The sequence below is a fragment of the Coregonus lavaretus genome (assembly GCF_964263955.1).
Source record: "Coregonus lavaretus genome assembly, contig: HAP1_SCAFFOLD_567, whole genome shotgun sequence".
NCBI classification, from domain to species: domain Eukaryota; kingdom Metazoa; phylum Chordata; class Actinopteri; order Salmoniformes; family Salmonidae; genus Coregonus; species Coregonus lavaretus.
Genome location: NW_028164954.1, coordinates 154,201 through 176,348, shown reverse-complemented (window position 1 = coordinate 176,348; position 22,148 = coordinate 154,201). Strand labels below are relative to the sequence as shown.

At 43.7% G+C, this 22,148-nt stretch overlaps 1 protein-coding gene across 1 annotated transcript in view; it reads right to left on the bottom strand.

Annotated features, from left to right (window-relative positions):
* Window positions 1-2,002: 2,002 nt before the first annotated feature.
* galt (galactose-1-phosphate uridylyltransferase) overlaps window positions 2,003-22,148 on the bottom strand; it is a 144,167-nt gene continuing 124,021 nt past the window's right edge. Inside the window, exon 10 of the mRNA XM_084191512.1 lies at window positions 2,003-3,959. Coding sequence (XP_084047638.1) covers window positions 3,807-3,959 — 153 coding nt within the window. The 3' untranslated portion in view covers window positions 2,003-3,806. The remainder of the gene's footprint in view (window positions 3,960-22,148) is intronic.

The following is a 22,148-nucleotide window of genomic DNA, read 5'->3' as shown; positions in this document are numbered from 1 at the left end:
TATGGCTACCAACCTCCCTTGTTCCCTTCTCAGGAGAAGGATCTCTCAGTGCCCTCTGTTCAGGCCCATATTCGTCGTTGCCACCGGACCTGGCATCGGGCCAGAAAGGCACTCCTTAGAGTTTCTGACCGGTATCAGCTCCAGGCGAATCGTCGCCGGATTCCCGCTCCAACCTATACCATCGGAGATAGGGTCTGGTTGGCCACACGGGATCTTCCTTTACGGACTGAGTCTAGGAAGTTGTCACCGAAGTTCATTGGTCCGTTTGTGGTGGAGAAGGTGATCAATCCGGTTGCAGTTCGACTCAAATTACCGAGAACGCTCAGAGTCCATCCCACCTTTCATGTCTCCTGCCTCAAGCCTGTTCTCCTCAGTCCTCTGTTGCCTCCTCCGCCTCCTCCTCCTCCTCCTCGGATGATCGGAGGTGGTCCTGCCTACACGGTGCGACGCATTATGGATTCCAGACGGCGGGGCCGGGGTTTCCAGTATCTCGTGGACTGGGAGGGGTATGGTCCTGAAGAGAGGAGTTGGATTCCGCGGCGACAGATCCTTGATGCTGACCTCATTCGTGACTTCTACCGCCTCCATCCTGGCGCTCCGGGGAGTCCGCCCGGTGGCGTTCGTCGGAGGGGGGGTACTGTAACGAACCCTGCAGTCTGAGTCGGTTCCTGTCTGGGTTGTTAGTTTTCTGCTCGGGATCTCCAGTTTCCCGAGGGTTCTGGAACGCTCCCTGCCTGGTTGCCGGGCGACGTTGCTAGGCGGGAGCGCTCATGATTTCCGCACCTGCATCCCATCAGCAATCTGCACACCTGGTCCTGATCATCACCCTTCTTAGGCTCTGACTTAACATCCATTCCCTGCCGGATCGTTAGCCATGAACAGTATGTTTATCAGAGGATCAGCCTTAGAGCTTATAGCGTTAGTTTTGTTGTTTTGCACCTTGTTTGCTTGTTGTATACTTACCTCCGTTTTGTTCCATCTGCAGTCACTCGTCCGGAACCTTCACCCAACCTCTGCCTGATGGTCGGCGGCTGCCGAGCCATTATTGGACCTACCACTGCACCCTCAACAACTCATCCACACCGCCCGCTCTGTTCCCTGGATTATTCAGCATCACTCGTGGATCTGTTAAATAAACACTCACCTTTGTTTCAACTTACCTTGTCCTGGTCTGCTTCTGGGTTCTGGCTTTGAAAACCGTGACACTACACCCACAATAACATCTGCTAAATATGTGTATGTGACCAATAACATTTTATTTTATTTGACCGTGCTTGAAAATATGAAGAGTGGTACTCAGTGATGTGTTATATTGGATTTGCCCCAAACATAACGCTTTGTATTCAGAACAAAATGTCATTTCTTTGCCACATTTTTTGCAGTTTTACTTTAGTGCCTTGTTGCAAACAGGATGCATGTTTTGGATTATTTTTATTCTGTACAGGCTTCCTTCTTTTCACTGTCATTTAGGTTAGTATTGTGGGGTAACTACAATGTTGTTGATCCATCCTCAGTTTTCTCCTATCACAGCCAGTAAACTCTGTAACTGTTTTAAAGTCACCATTGGCCTCATGGTGAAATCCCTGAGAGCAGTTTCCTTCCTTTCCGAAAACTGAGTTAGGAAGGATGCCTGTATCTTTGTAGTGACTGGGTTTATTGATACACCATCCAAAGTGTAATTAATAATTTCATCATGCTCAAAGGGATTTTTTTTTTTACCCATCTACCAATAGGTGCCCTTCTTTGCGAGGCATTGGAAAACCTCCCTGGTCTTTGTGGTTGAATCTGTGTTTGAAATTCACTACTCGATTGAGGGACCTTACAGATAATTGTATGTGGGGTACAGAGATGAGGTAGTAATTCACAAATCATGTTAAACTCCATTATTGCACACAGAGTGAGTCCATGCATCTTATTATGTGACTTGTTAAGCAAATGTTTACTCCTGAACTTATTTAGGCTTGCCATGACAAAGGGGTTGAATACTTATTGACTCAAGACATTTCAGCTTTTCATTTTTTATTAATTTACAAACATAATTCCACTTTAACATTATGGGGTATTGTGTGTAGGCCAGTGACACAAAATCTCAATTTAATCCATTTTAAATTCAGGCTCTAACACAACACAATGTGGGAAAAGTCAAGGGGTGTGAATCCTTTCTGAAGGCACTGTCAGCAATATTATATATTTCCCTTCCCTCAAAATTAATCCCAACAAGTAATCTAGTAGTATTTGTATCAAACCGTTTTGATTGGCACTTCCTGTTATTCATACTTGAATATCTAATGTTAATGTGATAGACCAGGTACCAACTGGAAGCCTGCTGCTGAATCTAGTTGATGATCCCTGTGACAGAGTCAGGGTCAGAGGTGTGGTAGGGTCAGAGGTGAGTTAGGGTCAGAGGTGTGGTAGGGTCAGAGGTCAGAGGTGTGGTAGGGTCAGAGGTGAGTTAGGGTCAGAGGTGTGGTACGGTTAGAGGTCAGAGGTGTGGTAGGGTCAGAGGTGTGGTAGGGTCAGAGGTGAGTTAGGGTCAGAGGTGTGGTAGGGTCAGAGGTCAGAGGTGTGGTAGGGTCAGAGGTCAGAGGTGTGGTAGGGTCAGAGGTGTGGTAGGGTCAGAGGTCAGAGGTGTGGTAGGGTCAGGGTCAGAGGTGTGGTAGGGTCAGAGGTCAGAGGTGTGGTAGGATCAGAGGTGTGGTAGGGTCAGAGGTGTGGTAGGGTCAGGGTCAGAGGTGTGCTAGGGTCAGAGGTGTGGTAGGGTCAGAATCAGAGGTGTGGTAGGGTCAGGGTCAGAGGTGTGGTAGGGTCAGGATCAGAGGTGTGGTAGGGTCAGGGGTGTGGTAGGGTCAGAGGTGTGGTAGGGTCAGGGTTAGAGGTGTGGTAGGGTCAGGGTTAGAGGTGTGGTAGGGTCAGAGGTGTGGTAGGGTCAGAGGTGTGGTAGGGTCAGAGGTCAGAGGTGTGGTAGGGTCAGAGGTCAGAGGTGTGGTAGGGTCAGAGGTGTGGTAGGGTCAGAGGTGTGGTAGGGTCAGAGGTCAGAGGTGTGGTAGGATCAGAGGTGTGGTAGGGTCAGAGGTGTGGTAGGGTCAGGGTCAGAGGTGTGCTAGGGTCAGAGGTGTGGTAGGGTCAGAATCAGAGGTGTGGTAGGGTCAGGGTCAGAGGTGTGGTAGGGTCAGGATCAGAGGTGTGGTAGGGTCAGGGTCAGAGGTGTGGTAGGGTCAGGGTTAGAGGTGTGGTAGGGTCAGAGGTGTGGTAGGGTTAGAGGTGACCCAACCTTCTCTCTCTCTCTCTCCTTCCGTCCCTCCACCCATCTCTCCTCCTGTCTCTCCACCGATCTCTCCTCCTGTCTCTCCACCGATCTCTCCTCCTGTCTCTCCACCCATCTCTCCTCCTGTCTTTCCACCCATCTCTCCTCCTGTCTCTCCACCCATCTCTCCTCCTGTCTCTCCACCCATCTCTAATCCTGTCTCTCCACCCATCTCTCCTCCTGTCTCTCCACCCATCTCTCCTCCTGTCTCTCCACCCATCTCTCCTCCTGTCTCTCCACCCATCTCTCCTCCTGTCTCTCCACCCGTCTCTCCTCCTGTCTCTCCTCCTGTCTCTCCACCCATCTCTCCTCCTGTCTCTCCACCCATCTCTCCTCCTGTCTCTCCACCCATCTCTCCTCCTGTCTCTCCACCCATCTCTCCTCCTGTCTTTCCACCCATCTCTCCTCCTGTCTCTCCACCCATCTCTAATCCTGTCTCTCCACCCATCTCTCCTCCTGTCTCTCCAACCATCTCTCCTCCTGTCTTTCCAACCATCTCTCCTCATGTCTCTCCACCCATCTCTCCTCCTGTCTCTCCACCCATCTCTCCTCCTGTCTTTCCAACCATCTCTCCTCCTGTCTCTCCACCCATCTCTCCTGCTGTCTTTCTGGTCTTGTAGTGGTCTTCTGGAAGGTTCCTCAGTCGTTCAGCAGCCTGAGGAAGGTACACACACAGAGAGTAGAGTCACAGTAAAGCACAGCAGAGACAGCTGAAGATAAACTAAGGTCATAATGTCCATGATGTCATCAGTGATGGGCATCCCTCCAATGTTTCATGACACAGTGGGCCCCATTCTGACAACCCAGAAGAGATAGTAGCAGAACCATGTATTAAACCTTTTACAGTGTGAATACCATATGTCTGCTGCATTCCAACATAACCTAGTGTTGTGGAGTAGTGAATTACACTCCATTCTGCAGTAGTTTGGTGGCAGTTGGACTAAATTCTAATCTTGGTGTTTTCAGTAGTTAATTACTTTCTTTCCCATGTAAAGGTGGAGCTAACTACTGCAACTACACACCACTTTGTTTTGCTAATATACAATTAAATATAGTTGAATTATCACACATTTAATATTAATAGGCTATATTCCACAGTGTTCAATCTGCCTCCAGAGAGTTTAATATTAATAGGCTATATTCCACAGTGTTCAATCTGCCTCCAGAGAGTTTAATATTAATAGGCTATATTCCACAGTGTTCAATCTGCCTCCAGAGAGTTTAATATTAATAGGCTATATTCCACAGTGTTCAATCTGCCTCCAGAGAGTGTAATATTAATAGGCTATATTCCACAGTGTTCAATGGGGAATGTTTTCCTGGCACACGTTAGGTCCCTTGATACTAATTGAGCAACATTTCCATGCCCCGGAGAAGTCAGGCTGTTCTGGAGGCAAAGGGGATTGTATCTATATTGGAAAGCCATCAAGGCCAGGGGTTTTCTGAAAGGAGTCAACTGCCAACCGTAGATTGTCATGTGTAATTTGTCCTTCGCAAATAATTTGTTTGTGTTGCAGACAGTTTAACCTGATTTTTAAGGAAAATAATATCACAACACTCTTCGTCAAGTGAAGTTGGAGGAACAGGAAAGTATATATATATATATATATATATATATAGCCACCCTTTGCCTTGATGACAGATTTGCCCTATTATTCTACAATGTAGAAAATAGTAAAAATAAAGAAAAACCCTGGAATGAGTAGGTGTGTCCAAACTTCTGACTGATAGTGTATATACAGTTGAGTCATTAAAACTCGTTTTTCAACCACTCCACAAATTTCTTGTTAACAAACGATAGTTTTGGCAAGTCGGTTAGGACATCTACTCTGTGCATGACACAAGTAATTTTTCCAACAATTGTTTATACAGATTATTTCACTTATAATTCACTGTATCACAATTCCAGTGAGTCAGAAGTTTACATACACTAAGTTGACTGTGCCTTTAAACAGCTTGGAAAATTCCAGAAAATTATGTCATGGCTTTAGAAGCTTCTCATAGGCTAATTGACATAATTTGAGTCAATTGGAGGTGTACCTGTGGATGTATTTCAAGGCCTACCTTCAAACTCAGTGCCTCTTTGGTTGACATCATGGGAAAATCAAAAGAAATCAGACCTCAGAAAAACCTCCAAAAGTCTGGTTCATCCTTGGGAGCAATTTCCAAACGCCTGAAGGTACCACGTTCATCTGTACAAACAATAGTACGCAAGTATAAACACCATGGGACCACGCAGCCGTCAAACCGCTCAGGAAGGAGACGCGTTCTGTCTCCTAGAGATGAACGTACTTTGGTGTGAAAAGTGCAAATCAATCCCAGAAAACAGCAAAGGACCTTGTGAAGATGCTGGAGGAAACAGGTACAAAAGTATCTATATCCACAGTAAAACGAGTCCTATATCAACATATCCTGAAAGGCCGCTCAGCAAGGAAGAAGCCACTGCTCCAAAACCGCCATAAAAAAGCCAGACTACGGTTTGCAACTGCACATGGGGACAAAGATCGTACTTTTTGGAGAAATGTCCTCTGGTCTGATGAAACAAAAATAGAACTGTTTGGCCATAATGACCATCGTCAGGTTTGGAGAAAAAAGGGGGTCGCTTGCAAGCCGAAAAACACCATCCCAACCGTGAAGCACGGGGGTGGCAGCATCATGCTGTGGGGGTGCTTTGCTGCAGGAGGGACTGGTGCACTTCATAAAATAGATGGCATCATGAGGAAGGAGAATTATGTGGATATATTGAAGCAACATCTCAAGACATCAGTCAGGAAGTTAAAGCTTGGTCAAAAATGGCTCTTCCAAATGGACAATGACCCCAAGCATATTTCCAAAGTTGTGGCAAAATGGCTTAAGGACAACAAAGTCAAGGTATTGGAGTGGCCATCACAAAGCCCTGACCTCAATCCTATAGAAAATGTGTGGGCAGAACTGAAAAAGCGTGTGCGAGCAAGGAGGCCTACAAACCTGACTCAGTTACACCAGTTCTGTCAGGAGGAATGGGCCAAAATTCACCCAACTTATTGTGGGAAGCTTGTGGAAGGCTACCCGAAACGTTTGACCCAAGTTAAACAAATTAAAAGCAACGCTACCAAATACTAATTGAGTGTATGTAAACTTCTGACCCACTGGAATTGTGATACAGTGAATTATAAGTGAAATAACCTGTCTGTAAACAATTGTTGGAAAAATTACTTGTGTTATGCACAAAGTAGATGTCCTAACCAACTTGCCAAAACTATAGTTTGTTATCAAGAAATTAAAGTTAAAGTACTGTTGCTGTTACATTGAGACCCAGGATGACAGGTTAAAGTACTGTTGCTGTTACATTGAGACCCAGGATGACAGGTTAAAGTACTGTTGCTGTTACATTGAGACCCAGGATGACAGGTTAAAGTACTGTTGCTGTTACATTGAGACCCAGGATGACAGGTTAAAGTACTGCTGCTGTTGTCTAGACAGAACATGTTACTAAAAATGACTACTCTGAAATCATAGTTGACCAAACTACTAATTACTTCACACTGGAAGAAGTTAAGCTACACTACAGCTACCCTTTAAGGGTAACTCTCAAACCCAATTTCAGCCTTTGCCCAAACCCTTCAAATGTTAATAGAATGCATTCAGGTGGGGGAATTCTTCATAAATATTCATTTTGGGGGGGTATACCTGATCTCAACACTTTCTCACTAAAGTGAATCTGATCAGCCTGCCAGGAATCACCGACTGCAAATATAAATATTATCCACAAAACATGAAGTGTCCCTTATAATTCTACACATATCAGTTATACAGGTTCATACAGGTGGTCGCACATTGACTCTGTACCGGTACCTCCCGTATATAGCCTATAGATGTTATTGTGGGTGTAGCGAAATGCTTGTGCTTCTAGCTCCGACAGTGCAGTAATATCTAACAAGGAATATCTAACAATTTCACAACATATCCCCAATACACACAAATCTAGTAAGGAATGGAATTTAAGAATATAAACATACAGTGGGGAGAACAAGTATTTGATACACTGCCGATTTTGCATGTTTTCCTACTTACAAAGCATGTAGAGGTCTGTAATTTTTATCATAGGTACACTTCAACTGTGAGAGACGGAATCTAAAACAAAAATCCAGAAAATCACATTGTATGATTTTTAAATAATTAATTTGCATTTTATTGCATGACATAAGTATTTGATCACCTACCAACCGGTAAGAATTCCGGCTCTCACAGACCTGTTAGTTTTTCTTTAAGAAGCCCTCCTGTTCTCCACTCATTACCTGTATTAACTGCACCTGTTTGAACTCTTTACCTGTATAAAAAACACCTGTCCACACACTCAATCAAACAGACTCCAACCTCTCCACAATGGCCAAGACCAGAGAGCTGTGTAAGGACATCAGGGATAAAATTGTAGACCTGCACAAGGCTGGGATGGGCTACAGGACAATAAGCAAGCAGCTTGGTGAGAAGGCAACAACTGTTGGCGCAATTATTAGAAAATGGAAGAAGTTCAAGATGACAGTCAATCACCCTCGGTCTGGGGCTCCATGCAAGATCTCACCTCGTGGGGCATCAATGATCATGAGGAAGGTGAGGGATCAGCCCAGAAATACACGGCAGGACCTGGTCAATGACCTGAAGAGAGCTGGGACCACAGTCTCAAAGAAAACCATTAGTAACACACTACGCCGTCATGGATTAAAATCCTGCAGCGCACGCAAGGTCCCCCTGCTCAAGCCAGCGCATGTCCAGGCCCGTCTGAAGTTTGCCAATGACCATCTGGATGATCCAGAGGAGGAATGGGAGAAGGTCATGTGGTCTGATGAGACAAAAATAGAGCTTTTTGCTCTAAACTCCACTCGCCGTGTTTGGAGGAAGAAGAAGGATAAGTACAACCCCAAGAATACCATCCCAACCATGAAGCATGGAGGTGGAAACATCATTCTTTGGGGATGCTTTTCTGCAAAGGGGACAGGATGACTGCACCGTATTGAGGGGAGGATGGATGGGGCCATGTATCGCGAGATCTTGGCCAACAACCTCCTTCCCTCAAAAGATAATTGAAGATGGGTCGTGGCTTGGTCTTCCAGCATAACAACGACCCAAAACACACAGCCAGGGCAACTAAGGAGTGGCTCCGTAAGAAGCATCTCAAGGTCCTGGAGTGGCCTAGCCAGTCTCCAGACCTGAACCCAATAGAAAATCTTTGGAGGGAGCTGAAAGTCTGTATTGCCCAGCGACAGCCCCGAAACCTGAAGGATCTGGAGAAGGTATGTATGGAGGAGTGGGCCAAAATCCCTGCTGCAGTGTGTGCAAACCTGGTCAAGACCTACAGGAAACGTATGATCTCTGTAATTGCAAACAAAGGTTTCTGTACCAAATATTAAGTTCTGCTTTTCTGATGTATCAAATACATATGTCATGCAATAAAATGCAAATTAATTACTTAAAAATCATACAATGTGATTTTCTGGATTTTTGTTTTAGATTCCGTCTCTCACAGTTGAAGTGTACCTATGATAAAAATTACAGACCTTTACATGCTTTGTAAGTAGGAAAACCTGCAAAATCGGCAGTGTATCAAATACTTGTTCTCCTCACTGTATATGGACAAGCAATGACAGAGCGGCATGGACTAAGATACAGTAGAATATTATAGAATACAGTATATATATATATATGAGATGAGTAGTGCAAGATATGTAAACATTATTAAAGTGAAGAGTGGCCAGTGATTTCAATAGGCAGCAGCAGTCTCTAATGTGCTAGTGATGGCTATTTAACAGTCTGATGGCCTTGAGATAGAAGCTGTTTTTCATTCTCTCGTTCCCAGCTTTGATGCACCTGTACTGACCTCACCTTCTGGATGATAGTGGGGTGAACAGGCAGTGGCTCGGGTGGTTGATGTCCTTGATTATATTTTTGGCCTTCCTGTGACATCGGGTGCTGTAGGTGTCTTGGAGGGCGGGTAGTTTGCCGCCGGTAATGCGTTCGGCAGACCGCACCACCCTCTGGAGAGCCCTGCAGTTGCGGGCGGTGCAGTTGCCGTACCAGGCAGTGATACAGCCCGACAGGATGCTCTCAATTGTGCATCTGTAAAAGTTTGTGAGGGTTTTAGGTGCCAAGCCAAATTTCTTCAGCCTCCTGAGGTTGAATAGGCTCTGTTGCGCCTTCTTCACAACACTGTCTGTGTGGGTGGACCATTTCAGTTTGTCAGTGATGTGTAAGCCAAGGAACTTGAAGCTTTCCACCTTCTCCACTGCGGTCCCGTCGATGTGGATAGGGGGGTGCACCCTCTGCTGTTTTCTGAAGTCCACGATCATCTCCTTTGTTTTGTTGACGTTGAGTAAGAGTTTATTTTCCTGGCACCACACTCCCAGAGCCCTCACCTCCTCCCTGTAGGCGGTCTCGTCATTGTTGGTAATCAAGCCTACTACTGTTGTGTCGTCTGCAAACTTGATGATTGAGTTGGAGGCATGCTTGGCCACGCAGTCATGGGTGAACAGGGAGTACAGGAGGGGGCTGAGCACGCACTATTGTGGGGCCCCAGTGTTGAGGATCAGCGAAGCGGAGATGTTGTTTCCTACCTTCACCACCTGGGGGCGGCCCGTCAGGAAGTCCAGGACCCAGTTGCACAGGGTGGGGTTCAGACCCAGGGCCTCAAGCTTAATGATGAGCTTGGAGGGTATTATGGTGTTGAATGCTGAGCTATAGTCAATGAACAGCATTCTTACATAGGTATTCCTCTTGTCCAGATGGGATAGGGCAGTGTGCAGTGTGATGGCGATTGCATCGTCAGTGGATTTATTGGGGCGGTAAGCAAATTGAAGTAGGTCTAGGGTGACAGGTAAGGTAGAGGTGATATGATCCTTGACTAGTCTCTCAAAGCACTTCATGATGACAGAGGTGAGTGCTACGGGGCAGTAGTCATTTAGTTCAGTTACCTTTGCTTTCTTGGGTACAGGAACAATGGTGGCCATCTTGAAGCATGTGGGAACAGCAGACTGGGATAGGGAAAGATTGAGTATGTCCATAAACACACCAGTCAGCTGGTCTGCGCATGCTCTGAGGACGCGGCTAGGGATGCCATCTGGGCCGGCAGCCTTGCGGGGGTTGACATGCTTATATGTCTTACTCACGTCGGCCACGGAGAAGGAGAGGCCACAGTCCTTGGTAGTGGGCCTCGTCGGTGGCACTGTGTTATCCTCAAAGCGGGCGAAGAAGGTGTTTAGCTTGTCTGGAAGCGAGACGTCGGTGTCGGAGACGTGGCTGCCATATTCCCAGTCACCTTGCCATGGTTAAATACGGTGGTTCATGCTTTCAGTTTTGCGCGAATGCTGCCATCTATCCACGGTTTCTGGTTAGGGTAGGTTTTAATAGTCACAGTGGGTACAACATCTCCTATACACTTCCTGATGAACTCTGTCACCGTATCCATGTATTCGTCAATGTTGTTCTCAGAGGCTACCTGGAACATATCAGTCCGCGTGATCAAAACAATCTTGAAGCATGGATTCCGATTGGTCAGACCAGCGATGAATAGTCCTTAGCACGGGTAGCTTGTTAACCAGAGACTGAACATTAGCGAGTAGTATATTTGGAAGCGGTGGGTGGTGTGCGCGCCTCCGAAGTCGAACCAGCAGGCCGCTCCGAATGCCTCTCCTCCGCCGGCGATGTTTTGGGTCAGCCGCTGGAATCAGTTCAGTTGCCCTGGGGAGAGCAAACAAAGGATCTGCTTCGGGAAAGTCCAATTCCTGGTTGTAATGCTGGTGAGTTACCGCTGCTCTGATATCCAATAGTTTTTCCCGGCTGTATGTAATGATACAAAACACTTTCTGAGCTAATAATGTAAAAAATAATACATAAAAAAAACTAAATACCGCAAAGTTTCCTAAGAGCTAGTTGCGAGGCCGCCATCCTTGTCGTATGTGATATCAACAGAGAGGTATATTTTCTGGGTGATTTCAATATTGACTGGCTTTCTTCAAACTGCCCACTCAAGAAAAAGCTTCAAATTGTAACCAGTGCCTGCAACCTGGTTCAGATTATCAGTCAATTTACCAGGGTAGTTACAAAAAGCACAGGAATGAAATCATCAACATGTATTGATCACATATTTACTAATGCTGCAGGAATTTGCTTTTAAGCAGTATCCAAATCCATCGGCTGTAGTGATCACAATATAGCAGACATATCTAGGAAAACCAAAGTTCCGAAGGCTGGACCTGATTATTATTTGACCATGCTTGTCACTTATGAACATTTTTGAACATCTTGGCATGGTTCTGTTATAATCTCCACCCGGCACAGCCAGAAGAGGACTGGCCACCCCTCATAGCCTGGTTCCTCTCTAGGTTTCTTCCTAGGTTTTGGCCTTTCTAGGGAGTTTTTCCTAGCCACCGTGCTTCTACACCTGCATTACTAGCTGTTTGGGGTTTTAGGCTGGGTTTCTGTACAGCACTTCGAGATATTAGCTGATGTAAGAAGGGCTATATAAAATAAAATTGATTGATTGATTGATTGACCTAATATAGTATATAAGAGGTCATACAATAAGTTTTGTAGTGATTACAATGTTGTTTTTGTAAAGAATATTTGTTGGTCCATGGTGTGTATTGAGAAGCAACCAGACGCTGCACTTGACACATTTATGAAATTGCTTATTCCAGTTACTAATAAGCATGCACCCATTAAGAAAATGACTGTAGAAACTGTTAAATGCACTTGGATTGATGAGGAATTGAAAAATGGTATGGTTCAGAGGGATGAGGCAAAAGGAATGGCAAATAAGTCTGGAAGCACAACCGATTGGCAAACGGACTGCAAATCATGTGACTACACTAAATAAAAAGAAGAAGAAACTATACAATGAAACAAAAATATATGATATAAAGAATGATAGTAAAAAGCTTTGGAGCACCTTAAAAACGGGCAAAAAGGCAAACTCAGCTCCATCATTAATTGAATCAGACGGCTCATTCATCACAAAACCCAATGATATTGCCAACTACTTCAATAATTTTTTCATTGGCAAGATTAGCAAACTGTCATCAAGGCAAGGGGTGGCTATTTGTTTAACACTTTTTTGTTTACTACATGATTCCACATGTGTTATTTCATAGTTTTGATGTCTTCACTATTATTCTACAATGTAAAAAACTGTAAAAATAAAGAAAAACCCTTGAATGAGTTTTACAGACTCGGTCAGGGAGAGGTTGAACATGTCAGTGAAGACACTTGGTCCTCGCATGCTCTGAGTACACGTCCTGGTAATCCGACTGGCCCCGCGGCCTTGTGAATGTTGACCTGTTTAAAGCTTACTCACATCGGCTATGGAGAGCATGATCACATAGCCGTCAGGAACAGCTGGTGCTTTCATGCATGCTTCAGTGTTGCTTGCCTTGAATCGAGCATAAAAGGCATTTAGCCCATCTTGTAGGCTCGCGTCACGGGCACTCATGGCTGGGTTCCCCTTTGTAGTCCGTAATAGTTTACAAGCCCTGCCACATCCGGAGCCGGTGTAGTAGGATTCAATCTTAGTCCTGTATTGACTCTTTGCCTGTTTGATGGTTCGTCGGAGGGCATAGCGGGATTTCTTGTAAGCGTCCGGATTAGTGTCCCGCTCCTTGAAAGCTGCAGCTCTAGCCTTTAGCTCGGTGCGGATGTTGCTTGTAATCCATGGCTTCTGGTTGGGATATGTACGTACGGTCACTGTGCGGACGATGTCGTCGATACACTATTGATGAAGCCGGTGACTGATGTGGTATACTCCTCAATGCCATTGGATGAATGCCGGAACATATTCCAGTCTGTGCTACCAAAACAGTCCTGTAGCTTAGCATCTGCGTCATCTGACCACTTCCATATTGAGCGAGTCACTGGTGCTTTAGTTTTTGCTTGTAAGCAGGAATCAGGAGGATAGAATTATGGTCAGATTTGCCAAATGGAGGGCGAGGGAGAGCTTTGTATGCGTCTCTGTGTGTGGAGTAAAGGTGGTCTAGAGTTTTTTTTCCTCTGGTTGCTCATGTGACATGCTGGTAAAAATAAGGTAAAACGGATGTAAGTTTGCCTGCATTAAAGTCCCCGGCCACTAGGAGCGCCACTTCTGGATTAGCATTTTCCTGTTTGCTTATGGCCTTATACAGCTCGTTGAGTGCAGTCTTAGTGCCAGCATCGGTTTGTGGTGGTAAATAGACAGCTACGAAAAATATAGATGAAAACTCTCTTGGTAGATAGTGTGGTCTACAGCTTATCATGAGATACTCTACCTCAGGCGAGCAACACCTCGAGACTTCCTTCATATTAGACATCGCCACCAGCTGTTATTGACAAATAGACACACACCCCCACCCCTCGTCTTACCAGACGTAGCTGCTCTGTCCTGCCAATGCACGGAAAACCCAGCCAAATGTATATTATCTGTGTCGTCGTTCAGCCACGACTCGGTGAAACATACGATTTTACAGTTTTTAATGTCCCGTTGGTAGGATAGTCTTCGAGCGGAGCTCATCCAGTTCATTCTCCAGTGATTGCACGTTGGCCAATAGAACGGATGGTAGAGGCAGATTACCCACTCGCCGACAAATTCTCACAAGGCACCCCGATCTCCGCCCCCTGTACCTCTGTCTTTTCTTCACGCGAATTACAGGGATTTGGGCCTGCTTTGAGCCTGAAAGCGGTGTTTTGGGAAATAAATACTGCATTATAAAAAAAATTGGCAAAAAACACACACATCTCACAGGGCCGTGGGGTGAGACAGGGATGCAGCTCTTCAATATATACAGTGAATTCGGAAAGTACTCAGACCCGTTGATTTTTTTCTACATTTTGTTACGTTACAGCCTTATTATAAAATGGATTAAAAAAAATAAAAAATCCTCATCAATCTACACACAATACCCCATAATGACAAAGCAAAAACTGTTTATTTTTATTTTTTTGCTAATTTGTTAAAAATTAAAAACGGAAATACCTTATTTACATATGTATTCAGACCCTTTGCTATGAGACTTGAAATTGAGTTCAGGTGCATCCTGATTCCATTGATCATCCCTGAGATGTTTCTACAACTTGATTGGAGTCCACCTGTGGTAAATTCAATTGATTGGACATGATTTGGAAAGGCACACACCTGTCTATATAAGGTCCCACAGTTGACAGTACATGTCAGAGCAAAAACCAAGGCATTAGGTCAAAGGAATTATCTGTAGAGCTCTGAGACAGGATTGTGTCGAGGCACAGATCTCGTGAAGGTCCCCAAGAACACAGTGGCCTGCAATCATTCTTAAACTGAAGAAGTTTGGAACCACCAAGACTCTTCCTAGAGCTGGCCACCCGGTCAAACTGAGCAATCGGGGTAGAAGGGCCTAAAGGATTCTCAGACCATGAGAATCAAGAGAGAGAGATAGTATAGGGAGAGAGAGAGATAATATAGGGGAAGAGAGATAATATAGGGGGAGAGAGATAATATAGGGGGAGAGAGAGAGAGAGATAATATAGGGAGAGAGAGAGATAATATAGGGAGAGAGAGAAAGCGAGAGATAATATAGGAAGAGAGATGTATAATATAAGGAGAGAGATAATATAGGGAGAGAGAGAGAGAGATAATATAGGGAGAGAGAGATAATATAGGGAAAGAGAGATAATATAGGGAGAGAGAGAGATAATATAGTGAGAGAGAGAGATAATATAGGGAGAGAGGGATAATAGGGAGAAAGAGATAATATAGGGAGAGAGAGAGATTATATAGGGAAAGAGAGATAATATAGGTATAGAGAGATAATATAGGGAGAGAGATAATATAGGGAGAGAGAGATTATATAGGGAGAGAAAGATAATATAGGGAGAGAGGAGATAATATAGGGAGAGAGATAATATAGGGAGAGGGAGAGAGATAATATAGGGAGAGAGGGAGAGAGATAATATAGGGAGAGAGAGATAATATAGGGAGAGAGAGATAATATAGGGAGAGCGATAATATAGGGAGAGAGAGATAATATAGGGGGGAGAGAGAGGGAGAGAGAGATAATATAGGGGGAGAGAGAGGGAGAGAGAGATAATATAGGGGGAGAGAGAAAGATAATATAGGGAGAGAGATAATATAGTGAGAGAGAGAGAGATAATATAGTGAGAGAGAGAGATAATATAGGGAGAGAGAGAGAGAATATAGGGAGAGAGAGAATATAGGGAGAGAGAGAGGGAATATAGGGAGAGAGAGAGAGAGATAATATAGGGAAAGAGAGATAATATAGGGAGAGAGATAATATAGGGAAAGAGAGATAATATAGGGAGAGAGAGATTATATAGGGAGAGAGAGAGATAATATAGGGAGAGAGATAATATAGGGAGATAGAGATTATATAGGGAAAGAGAGATAATATAGGGGGGAGAGAGAGAGAGAGAGATAATATAGGGGGAGAGAGAAAATAATATAGGGAAAGATAATATAGGGAAAGAGAGATAATATAGGGAGAGAGAGATTATATAGGGAGAGAGAGAGATATAATATAGGGAGAGAGAGATAATATAGGGAGAGAGAGATTAAATAGGGAAAGAGAGATAATTTAGGGAGAGAGAGATATAGTGAGAGAGAGATAATATAGGGAGAGAGAGGGAATATAGGGAGAGAGAGATAATATAGGGAGAGAGAGATAATATAGGGAGAGAGAGAGAGATTATATAGGGAAAGAGAGATAATATAGGGAGAGAGAGATAATATAGGGAGAGAGAGATAATATAGGGAGAGAGAGAGAGAGAGAGAGAGAGAGAGAGAGAGAGAGAGATAATATAGGGAGAGAGAGATTATATAGGGGGAGAGAGATTATATAGGGAGAGAGAGATAATATAGGGAGAGAGAGAGATAATATAGGGAGAGGGAGAGAGAGATAATATAGGGAGAGAGAGAGATAATATAATGAGAGAGATAATATAGTGAGAGAGAGAGAGAGATAATATAGGGAGAGATAGAGATAATATAATGAGAGAGATAATATAGTGAGAGAGAGAGAGAGATAATATAGGGAGAGATAGAGATAATATAGGGGGGAGAGAGAGAGAATATAGGGAGAGAGAGAGATAATATAATGAGAGAGATAATATAGTGAGAGAGAGAGAGAGATAATATAGGGAGAGATAGAGATAATATAGGGGGGAGAGAGAGAGAATATAGGGAGAGAGAGAGATAATATAATGAGAGAGATAATATAGTGAGAGAGAGAGAGAGATAATATAGGGAGAGAGAGAGATACTATAGGGAGAGAGAGATAATATAGTGAGAGAGAGAGATAATATAGGGAGAGAGAGAGATAATATAGGGAGAGAGAGATAATATAGGGAGAGAGAGATAATATAGGGAGAGAGAGAGATTATATAGGGAAAGAGAGATAATATAGGTATAGAGAGATAATATAGGGAGAGAGATAATATAGGGAGAGAGAGATTATATAGGGAGAGAGAGATAATATAGGGAGAGAGGAGATAATATAGGGAGAGAGATAATATAGGGAGAGGGAGAGGGAATATAGGGAGAGAGAGAGAGAGATAATATAGGGAAAGAGAGATAATATAGGGAGAGAGATAATATAGGGAAAGAGAGATAATATAGGGAGAGAGATAATATAGGTATAGAGAGATAATATAGGGAGAGAGATAATATAGGGAGAGAGAGATTATATAGGGAGAGAGAGATAATATAGGGAGAGAGGAGATAATATAGGGAGAGAGATAATATAGGGAGAGAGAGAGGGAATATAGGGAGAGAGAGAGAGAGATAATATAGGGAAAGAGAGATAATATAGGGAGAGAGATAATATAGGGAAAGAGAGATAATATATAGAGAGAGAGATATAGAGAAAGAGAGAATATAGGGAGAGAGAGAGAGATAATATAGGGAGAGAGAGAGATAATATAATGAGAGAGATAATATAGTGAGAGAGAGAGAGAGATAATATAGGGAGAGATAGAGATAATATAATGAGAGAGATAATATAGTGAGAGAGAGAGAGAGATAATATAGGGAGAGATAGAGATAATATAGGGGGGAGAGAGAGAGAATATAGGGAGAGAGAGAGATAATATAATGAGAGAGATAATATAGTGAGAGAGAGAGAGAGATAATATAGGGAGAGATAGAGATAATATAGGGGGGAGAGAGAGAGAATATAGGGAGAGAGAGAGATAATATAATGAGAGAGATAATATAGTGAGGGAGAGAGAGATTATATAGGGAGAGAGAGATAATATAGGGAGAGAGGAGATAATATAGGGAGAGAGATAATATAGGGAGAGGGAGAATATAGGGAGAGAGAGAGGGAATATAGGGAGAGAGAGAGAGAGATAATATAGGGAAAGAGAGATAATATAGGGAGAGAGATAATATAGGGAAAGAGAGATAATATATAGAGAGAGAGATATAGAGAAAGAGAGAATATAGGGAGAGAGAGAGAGATAATATAGGGAAAGAGAGATAATATAGGGAGAGAGATAATATAGGGAAAGAGAGATAATATAGGGAGAGAGAGATTATATAGGGAGAGAGAGAGATAATATAGGGAGAGAGAGATTATATAGGGAAAGAGAGATAATATAGGGGGAGAGAGAGAGAGAGAGATAATATAGGGGGAGAGAGAAAATAATATAGGGAAAGATAATATAGGGAAAGAGAGATAATATAGGGAGAGAGAGATTATATAGGGAGAGAGAGAGATATAATATAGGGAGAGAGAGATAATATAGGGAGAGAGAGATTAAATAGGGAAAGAGAGATAATTTAGGGAGAGAGAGATATAGTGAGAGAGAGATAATATAGGGAGAGAGAGGGAATATAGGGAGAGAGAGGGAATATAGGGAGAGAGAGGGAATATAGGGAGAGAGAGATATTATATAGGGAAAGAGAGATAATATAGGGAGAGAGAGATAATATAGGGAGAGAGAGATAATATAGGGAGAGAGAGAGAGAGAGAGAGAGAGAGATAATATAGGGAGAGAGAGATTATATAGGGGGAGAGAGATTATATAGGGAGAGAGAGATAATATAGGGAGAGGGAGAGAGAGATAATATAGGGAGAGAGAGATAATATAGGGAGAGAGAGATAATATAGTGAGAGAGAGAGATAATATAGGGAGAGAGAGAATATAGGGAGAGAGATAATATAGGGAGAGAGAGATGATATAGGGAAAGATAGATAATATAGGGAGAGAGATTATATAGGGAGAGAGAGGGAGAGAGAGAGAGAGATTATATAGGGAAATAGAGATAATATAGGGGGGAGAGAGAGAGAGAGATAATATAGGGAGAGAGAGATTATATAGGGAAAGAGATAATATTGGGGGAGAGAGAGATAATATAGGGAGAGAGAGATGATATAGGGAAAGAGAGATAATATAGGGAGAGAGAGATAATATAGGGAAAGAGAGATAATATAGGGAGAGAGAGAGATAATATAGGGAGAGAGAGAGATTATATAGAGAAAGAGAGATAATATAGGGGGAGAGAGAGAGAGAGATAATATAGGGAGAGAGAGAGAGAGAGAGAGAGAGAGAGAGAGAGAGAGAGAGAGAGAGAGAGAGAGAGAGATAATATATGGAGAGAGAGAGATAATATAATGAGAGAGATAATATAGTGAGAGAGAGATAATATAGGGAGAGAGAGAGGGAATATAGGGAGAGAGAGATAATATAGGGAGAGATAGAGATAATATAGGGGGGAGAGAGAGAGAATATAGGGAGAGAGAGAGATAATATAATGAGAGAGATAATATAGTGAGAGAGAGAGAGAGAGAATATAGGGAGAGAGAGAGATACTATAGGGAGAGAGAGATAATATAGTGAGAGAGAGAGATAATATAGGGAGAGAGAGAGATAATATAGGGAGAGAGAGATAATATAGGGAGAGAGAGATAATATAGGGAGAGAGAGAGAGAATATAGGGAGAGAGAGATAATATAGGGAGAGAGAGATAATATAGGGAGAGAGAGATAATATAGGGAGAGAGAGAGAGAGATAATATAGGGGGAGAGAGATAATATAGGGAGAGAGAGGGAGACAGCTTATGGCACAGGGAAGATGCTGCCAGGTTGTTGATTATCAGCACCCTCCCTCTATATGACACTTGGGACAAAAGCCTGTCCAGCACACTCCCTGCAGCCCAAAAAAGTCTCAATGGCTAGTGTATATAACTTCCCCAATAGAGGGCATCCTTGTCTAATGCCCCACCTCACCCAGACTGGCCTACTGAGCCCCCCTCCCACCTTGACCATACATGACACCCCATCATACAACATCTTCACACAGGCCAAAAGCCTTTCCCCAAACCCAAACACAGACGTCACATTAAACAGATACTCATGGTCCACTCTATCAAAAGCCTTCTCTTGGTCTAAAGAGACCAGTCCAAAGTTCACATTAGAAACTCTCGACAAGTCCAACATGTTTCTGATTAAGAACAAGTTGTCCGTGATTAAGCGTCCCGGTACACAATATGTCTGGTCCTTGTGTACTATAGAGTCCAGATGGGACTTCAGTCTGTTAGCAAGGACCTTGGCAAATATCTTGTAGTCCGTACAGAGCAATGCCACAGGCCTCCATCTGTTAAGTTCACAAAAGTCCCCTGTCTTGGGCAGGAGAGTCAGAGCCACCCGACGACAGCTCATAGGCAACTCTCCTACCCCCACTCATGCAACACGCAACAGAAGTCCAGTCCAATTATTCTCCAGAATGTTTTATAAAACTCAACTGGGAGTACATCGACTCCCGGTGCACCGGGGGACATCTGGCTTACGGCCTCTGCCAGTTCATGGGACAACAGGGGAATGTCCATTTCATCCCTCTGTACCAGAGAGAGCTTAGGGAGTTCGGCAAACAAAACCTGATCACACATAGGATCACACAGTTCTGCCCTATACAACTCAGTATAAAACTCCACAGTCCGCTCCCGCATCTCCCCCACCACAGAGGTCACCCGTCCATCCGACAGCCGTAGACAATGCATATCCTTGGCTTCACCGCTCTGTCTTTCCAAACCAGAGAAGGAGGAGCTGGGAGCATCCATCTCCTTGAGCATGGAGAACCTAGCTCTTACAAGTGCTCCCTTTGCTTTAACCTGGAAAAAACTGCCCAGGTCCCTACGTAGTTCTGCTAAATTAGCCTGGAGGCCTACATTGCCTTGCCCCACCAGCGCTACCTCCACCTCACTGATACTACGCTCGAGTTCCCCCAATACTCTCCTAGCCTCTGAGGATGAGAGAGCTGTTTACTGTTGACAGAAAAGCAGAATTTGGACTTTTCCCACATCCCACCATTGACTCAGACTCATACTCCTCTCTTCGCTGCCCCCACCTTTCCCAAAAAGTCTGGAAACCTGAGCAAAAAGTGGCATCTTGTAAGAGCTTTACATTAAACTTCCAATAGGATGCCTGCCGAGGCCCTGGTGAAATAGACAGCCGAGCCATGGTTATGTGGTGATCAGAAAAACCCACCGGGAGAATGGTAGCACCTAACAGCCTATTGCTCTGATTCCTGGACATGTAAAACCGATCGAGTCGGGCTGCATTCACCCTAGCCCCAAAGACCTTCACCCATGTATACTGTCTTGTGTTGGGATGTGTAGTTCTCCAAACATCCACTAGGTCAAACTGATTCTAGTTCTCCAAACATCCACTAGGTAAAACTGATTCTAGTTCTCCAAACATCCACTAGGTCAAACTGATTCTAGTTCTCCAAACATCCACTAGGTCAAACTGATTCTAGTTCTCCAAACATCCACTAGGTCAAACTGATTCTAGTTCTCCAAACATCCACTAGGTCAAACTGATTCTAGTTCTCCAAACATCCACTAGGTAAAACTGATTCTAGTTCTCCAAACATCCACTAGGTCAAACTGATTAATGTGGTCCCTTAACACCCCCACTGAGCCTGAATGAGGCTCCTCCCCATTTGTCTTTCGTCAAATCAATTGTACAGTTCCAGTCCCTCCGACCACCAGCGTCTCCTCAGGCGCTACCTGTGAGACTTCCTGTCTAAGACACCCAAACAGAAGCCCCCTCTCTCTCCATGTGTTAGGCGCATACACATTTATAAGGACAAAACCCATGTTGTTAATTTCTGCTTCTACTATAAGCAGTCTACCCTTACACACCTCCTTTGAGGAGCAAATTTTTACAGCCAGACCCATTGCAAAAAGGACTGCCACCCCCACACTAACATTTGTTCCATGGCTCAGCACACTTGCCGCTTTCCACCAGAGCCCCCAATCGACTTCATTCAACACATCACTATGAGTCTCCTGAAGAAACAACACCTGTACTTTTTATTGTTGTACATATTCACCCAACAGACTCCTCTTTCCCGCATCTCTGGCGCCATTTATATTAAGCGAGCCTACCCGAAGAGTCTCCATAAGAAGTGGGAGAAAAGCCAGCAAAGAAAGAGACCAATAGCAAAGCTCAAAAAGTCCCAATGCCAGAAAATAACTATTCATCTAAACAGCATCTGAAGGTAGACCCTTACGCACGGCTGTGACCCACTGATAGTTACAGTGGGGGAAAAAAGTATTTAGTCAGCCAACAATTGTGCAAGTTCTCCCACTTAAAAAGATGAGAGAGGCCTGTAATTTTCATCATAGGTACACGTCAACTATGACAGACAAATTGAGAAAGAATAATCCAGAAAATCACATTGTAGGATTTTTAATGAATTTATTTGCAAATTATGGTGGAAAATAAGTATTTGGTCACCTACAAACAAGCACGATTTCTGGCTCTCACAGACCTGTAACTTCTTCTTTAAGAGGCTCCTCTGTCCTCCACTCGTTACCTGTATTAATGGCACCTGTTTGAACTTGTTATCA